The sequence below is a fragment of the Rhincodon typus genome, chromosome 3 (genome assembly GCF_021869965.1).
Source record: "Rhincodon typus isolate 14 chromosome 3, sRhiTyp1.1, whole genome shotgun sequence".
NCBI classification, from domain to species: Eukaryota; Metazoa; Chordata; class Chondrichthyes; order Orectolobiformes; family Rhincodontidae; genus Rhincodon; species Rhincodon typus.
In genome coordinates, this window is record NC_063334.1 from 29,049,205 (window position 1) to 29,055,579 (window position 6,375).

At 42.7% G+C, this 6,375-nt stretch overlaps 1 protein-coding gene across 1 annotated transcript in view; it reads left to right on the forward strand.

The window, feature by feature from the left end:
* The first annotated feature begins 500 nt into the window (after window positions 1-500).
* The window catches only part of LOC109929478 (muscle, skeletal receptor tyrosine protein kinase-like), a 183,801-nt gene continuing 177,926 nt past the window's right edge, over window positions 501-6,375 (forward strand). The window contains exon 1 of the mRNA XM_048620155.1: window positions 501-570. Coding sequence (XP_048476112.1) covers window positions 501-570 — 70 coding nt within the window. The remainder of the gene's footprint in view (window positions 571-6,375) is intronic.

The window sequence follows — 6,375 nt, forward strand, 5'->3', positions numbered from 1 at the left end:
GAGGCAGCGGGAGTGAGAGCGAGGTGGTGAGGCAGCGGGAGTGAGAGCGAGGTGGTGAGGCAGCGGGAGTGAGAGCGAGGTGGTGAGGCAGCGGGAGTGAGAGTGGGCCGGTGAGGCAGCGGGAGTGTGAGCAGGGTGGTGAGGCAGCGGGAGTGGGAGTGGGCGTGGGGTGGTGAGGCAGCGGGAGTGGGAGTGGGAGTGGGGTGGTGAGGCAGCGGGAGTGGGAGTGGGGTAGTGAGGTAGTGGGAGTGAGATTGGGCCGGTGAAGCGGTGAGGGTGTCCTCGGGATTGGAGACTCCCCTGCACCATTGTGGAGATGGGACTTGGGACTCTGAGATCTGGACTTCCTTTTCTTGCTACTTCTTTGGCTGCCAAATCTCTTAATTCTGGTTTTTGTAGCCAAGTGGGCGCCAGCAAATGGTGACTTTGTGCACTTTTCACTGTACTTATGTATTCCTATCATTAGTACATGTGACAAACAAATAAATTTAAATCGAAACATGGCCAAGGTGCCCAACCAGGTGGTGCAACGCCAGACTGAAGGTGGCATGGAAAGTCGTCCTAACAACTGTAAACAGCTCAACAAAGTGAGCAGCCAACAAACTGAAAAGGAGCCTTTGAAAGATACCAAGCCTTTCCTACGACAACCTCATATACCACATCGGTGATGTAAGACAAGCAGAGATTTTACAAGCATTGACGTTATATGTCCCCAAAAGGCAGGTTGACACACCCTGAAGGCCAAAATTCGTTCAGGAGCATCCTAAAAGACATGGACCCAAACAAGTGGTGATCCATGGTGCAACCTATAAAGGACCATTGAGTCTATGCAGTGCCATAATCATACTGCAGTGCAAAAGTGCACATTTAGCTTAGATTCCTGAAATCCTCTACTGCATTGATACTGATGGCCCAGCAATGACAGGACTGCTAGTATGCACAGATCTCAGCATTGTAATCATTCATGACATTCAAGCCCACCCATGGCGTTAAAAATAGAAGACCCATAGGACTTTCCACCTCACAGACAGAGGAGAGTGAAACAGATACACCTCCAGCGAGCAGGTAGAGAACTACCACAATTACACACTGGTCAGCGAGTACGAAACAGAAATCCAGTCACAAATACCTGGGTACCAGCAGAGATTTTGAAGATATCCATCCGGCCTGGATCCTATGAAGTCATTACTGACGATAGTGTGACAATGCAAAGGAACAGAATCCATCTCAGAGCAATGTAAATTATACCACAGACTGAGGAAGAAAGCTCTGATGCAATGATTGTGTGATGATGCTGAACAACAGCAACCTTTGGCAAGAAAACCAAGTTGTCAGACAAGAGGAAACAAAGCTAACACATACCTTTCCAGATGGATTATGATCACCAAATCAGGGCTAGTTGCAAAACTTCCAAAGCATTATCAATGTTTGACGTATTAATCTTGTAGACTCTATTTTCACATGTCAGTATAATTGTTGAATTGACAACACATACCTATGCACAATAGTGTATCTGTTTCGGATTTCTTTTCTTTGGAAAATGGGGAATATTGTATTATCTCTCCAGCAGGGACACACCGTATCGTAATTGTGACCTAATTGTACGAAGTTCTCAAACTCTATCTTACTGAACTCTGTCCTTTTGGAACATGACACGCTGAGGGAAGTGTATTGCAGTACATCCACTTCGTTAAGTTAAGCCCAGGCACACACATGCCTGTGATTGTAGTGTACATGTATCAATACCAGGTTCTGTAATAAAAATTCATTGAATTCTTCAGTATAGACTCCCAGCCACATCCATGTTCTGTGCATGGCGATCGGCATCAGCATGCTGATCATATTGATTTCTGGTTCCATAAGTCATTGATGTCTATAGGCCTTGGAGGACTGTGCAGGCAGTAAGAAATTTACAGGGAGCATGGCCCACATCTTACATTTACGTTATGGAAACTAACATGAGTATCATGGTAAGTTAGTTACAGATTATCAGTATATTATGCTGTTACTGTCATATCATTGCAGTGCAGGAAGGTGGTGGAATTGAACATTAAGGAGGAAGGGTCAGCATGGCTTTGTGAAAGGGAAATTGTATTTAGCCAATTTATTTGAATTATTTAAAGCAGTAACATGTGCTGTGAATAAAGGGGAGCGTGTTGATGTACTGTACTTGGAATTCCTGAAAGCATTTGACAAAATTACATATAAAACTTTATTGTGCAAAATAGGAACAAATGATGTGGGGGCTAACAAACCAGCATGGATAGAAGATCGGCTAGCTGGTAGAAATCAGAGGTTATGCACAAATGGGTCTTTTTTCAGACTGACAGGATGCACCAAGAGGGGTGTAGCAGGGTCTGTGCCAGGTCCTGAACTGCTTATAAATTATTTCAATGACTTAGATGAAGGGATTGGTGGCTAATTTGCTAGATGAAACAAAGATTGGTAATAAAATATCTTCTGAAGATGACTGAACAAGTATGTAGAACAATTTGGATAAGTTGAGTGAGTGGACAAAAATCTGGCAGATGGAGTATGATGTGAGAAAATATGAAGTTGTTCACTTTGGTAGGAAGAATGAAAAAAAGCAGGCTACTATTTAAATAATGACCAATTGCAGAATTCCAAGGTGCAGAGGAATCTAGGTGTTGTAGTGCATGAGTCATAAAAAGTATGCAGGTAGGATTGGCACGGTAGCTCAGTGGTTAGCGCTGCTGCCTCACCTTGGTTCGATTCCACCCTCAGAATGTCTGTGTGGAGTTTGCGCAGTCTCCTCATGTCTGCGTGGGATTCCTCTGGGTACTCCGGTTTTCTTCCCACACTCCAAAGATGTGCAGGTTAGGTGGATTGCCCATGTTAAATTGCCTGTAGTGTCCAGGGATGTACAGGCTAGGTGGATTAGCCATGTGAAATATGGGGGGTGGTCTGGGTTGTATGCTCTTCAGAGGGTCAGTGTGAATTCATTGGGCTAAATGGCCTGCTTCCACAACGTAAAGGTTCTATGTATGACAGTACAGAGTTGTTGCTCTACATCTACATCAGGCAGGACAAGCTGAACATGATGCTGCTGGTCTATATATCAAAGTACATATATACAAATTAGAGCAGAGGTAGGCGATTGGAACCTTCAAGCCTGCCCTCCTATTCAATAAAATCATGATTTAGCAATTGGTACATATTATGTATAATTTAAGAAGCTTGATGGAGTGCCGTCCTTTATTATGAGAGGAATTGAATGCAAATGTAAGGATGTTATGCTTCACTCATACAGAGCACTTGTGGGATAATCTCTCGAATACAGTGTGCAGTGTTGACTGCCTCATTTATAGAATGATGTAAATATGTTGGAGATAGTTCAAAGGCTTGGTACCTGGAATGATTGAATTGCCTTAAGAAAGATTGTACAGGCAGGATTTGTTTCACTGGAGTTTAGAAGAGTGTGGAAGAGAATTTGTTTGAAGTTTATAAGGTCCTGAATGGGCAAGTAGGGATGTGGAAGGAACGTTTACACATAGGGTGAGTCCAGAACAAGGGACACTGTTTTAAAATTTTTTTGGAACTCTCTGCATGAGTAGGTAGTGGAGATAGGGGGAGAGGATGGCTTAGTGGTATTATTGCTGGACCGTTAATCCAGAGAACCAGGCAATGTTCTGGGGACCCGGGTTTGAATTCTGCCACAGCAGATGGTGGAATTTGAATTCAATAGAAAAGAAAACTGTAATTAAGAGTCTAATGATGACCATCAATCCATTGTCAATTCTCAAAAAAAAACCCATCCATTTCACTGATGTCCTTTAGGTAAGGAAACTGCCATCGTTACCTGGTTTAGCCTGCCTGTGACTCCAGACCCATGGCAAAGTGGCTGACTCTTAACTGCCCACTGGGCAATTATGGATGGGCATTAAATGCTGGCCCAGCCAGAGTTCCCATGAATGAAAATAAAGAAGGGTCATTAAATATTTTTAAAGTGGGGTTAGATAGATTTTAGTTAGGAAGGGGAATGAAAGGTTATTGGGAGTAGATGAGAATGTGCGGTTCCAAACACCAATTGCTCAGCCATGATTTTATTGAATAGGGGGGCATGCTTGAAGGTTCCAATGGCCTACCTCTGCTTTAATTTGTATGTATGTACTTTGGTATATAGACCAGCAGCATCATTATGTCCAGCTTGCCCTGCCTGATGTAGATATAGAGCAACAACTCTATTTGTGCATTCAGATTATTATGCCAGATAACTGCGACGGGTTTAGAAGAGCATGTCATTGAAAAGCTCCATTGTATTTGTGATTCAGCCATTGAATTGTTATCTGTTCCATGCTTTGGGTGACCACTCAATAATTTCACATGGGCTTCAACAGTGAGCTGAGGCCTTTTCATTTCCAGGATGGGTGGCTTGCCAAAAGCCAAAGTAAACACCCTCCTGTCTAATATAAATGGGCAATTACTGTACACTTATAACAGTGTACACTGTATAACTTATAACAGTGAACACTTCAGATCATACCTCATTGGCTGTGGAAAGTTTTGGGAGATGAAAAGTACAATACAAATGCCAAGTCTTTCTTAAAGTATTTTTAAAGAAAATATCTCTTGCATGAACTATTGCATTCTCTTATTAAAAGTAGTTTTCAATTCACCCTCTATTAGTGAGTCAAGGATTGCAGGGCATATGAAGGAAGATACAAGACTAATCAGATTAGCCATACAGTACAAGGACAGGCTCAAGGAACTGAGTGGCCTACTCAACCCTATTTCTTATGTTCTTGTGCACGTTATAATTCATGGGGCTTTGTTTAATTTAGTTTGATTCATCCCCTTCTATGATGGGCATAAAATTGTCCATGCTGATAAAATACACAAATATATGATCTTTTACAGCTCTTGTCAAAGGGATCTCAGGCTCTGTTAACTAACTTGAAGTAAAATAGCTTAGTGGTTATTAGAATTTGGAAGTGAAGAGGTGAAGGGGCATTGATGTAAAAGAATTAATAGAGAGCACAATATCTCAAACGTGTAACTCAGTTGTTATGTGTTTGACAGCAAAATTAATTGCTAGCTCTCTCCCCATTGAATCAGAAGGTTGTGAGTTCAAGTGCTACCCCAGGAATTGTACATTATATCTAGGCTGTCAATGTCGTGCAGTACTGAAGCAGTTCTGCACTGTCAGAGGTTTCTTCTTTCAGATGAGGCATCAAATTAAGGCCCCATCTGTCCTATCAGAGAGACCTTTACAATCCAAATGGCACAACTTCAAAGAAAATCAGGGGAGTTGTCCTCAGACTTTGGCTAATTCATTTCCTTCAATTAACATCTCAAAAACAAATTATCTGCTCATTACCACATTGACATTTGTGGGAGCTTGCAGTGTGCAAATTAACTGCCACACTTCTCATGTTATAACAGTGACTCCTGTTCAAAAGTATTTAAATAATTGTAAAGTGTTTTGGGACATTACGGTGCGAGAAAGATGCAACTTTTTTTGTTTCTCATAACTGCACAAGAATTCTAATTATGTTTTTTGTCAATATTTTAACATGCAAAATATAGGGCTGGAACTTACATTTTTGGCTAAGTCTGGTTTGAGCTGAGTCTTTTTGAAGGGGTTCTCATTGTGAAGCTGTACCTTACCAAACCTGCCTCAATAATTGCTTACCCTGTCTCTGTGGTGCCTTTCACATCTGATTTCCACCCCATCTTAACCATGTGCCATTCTGAGAACAGCTCACCACTCAGTGGATATTTGCCAATAAACTGGCAACAGTGCCATCTTTCAAAGTCCGTCTGTACCCCCTGTCAGTTCAGAGATGGTTCTTCGCATTTGCCAGGACATGGCAGACAAGAGGAAATTGGCACCTCGCTTTGCAGGCAGTGCCGTGGAAGTTCTTCTGGATGGGGTGGTGGTAAACCGGGATCTCCTCTTCCCCCGGGAGCAGGAATCCAGGCCACGTCACCAGGTCATGTCTGATCTGCTGGCCAGGTCAATGCAATCTCAGCTGGCTGGAGGAATGCCCAGCACTCTATGAAGTAAGTCAATGTCCTCTACCCTTCCAAGTGAAAATCGCACCATCATCTCTCTAATATCTCACACTCACTCTATCTCTGCTACTGGACCCAGCTCCCACCGAGTGTGGAAGTCCATGCTCTACTGGTCTCACTATTGCTTACAATATCTTCTATTACACTCTCACTCACTCCAACCACTGACACCACTAATCATGCATGACCTCCGTGCTGCCTACTGACCTAGTCAGGACACCTTCCCACATGCACCAAAAGTAACTCTTTCATCTCGCTTAATCCTTTGAGAAAGCTACATGACATAATGCTCAAAATAACCACATCAAAGAACTAAATGTAGAGCCGGATGAACACAGC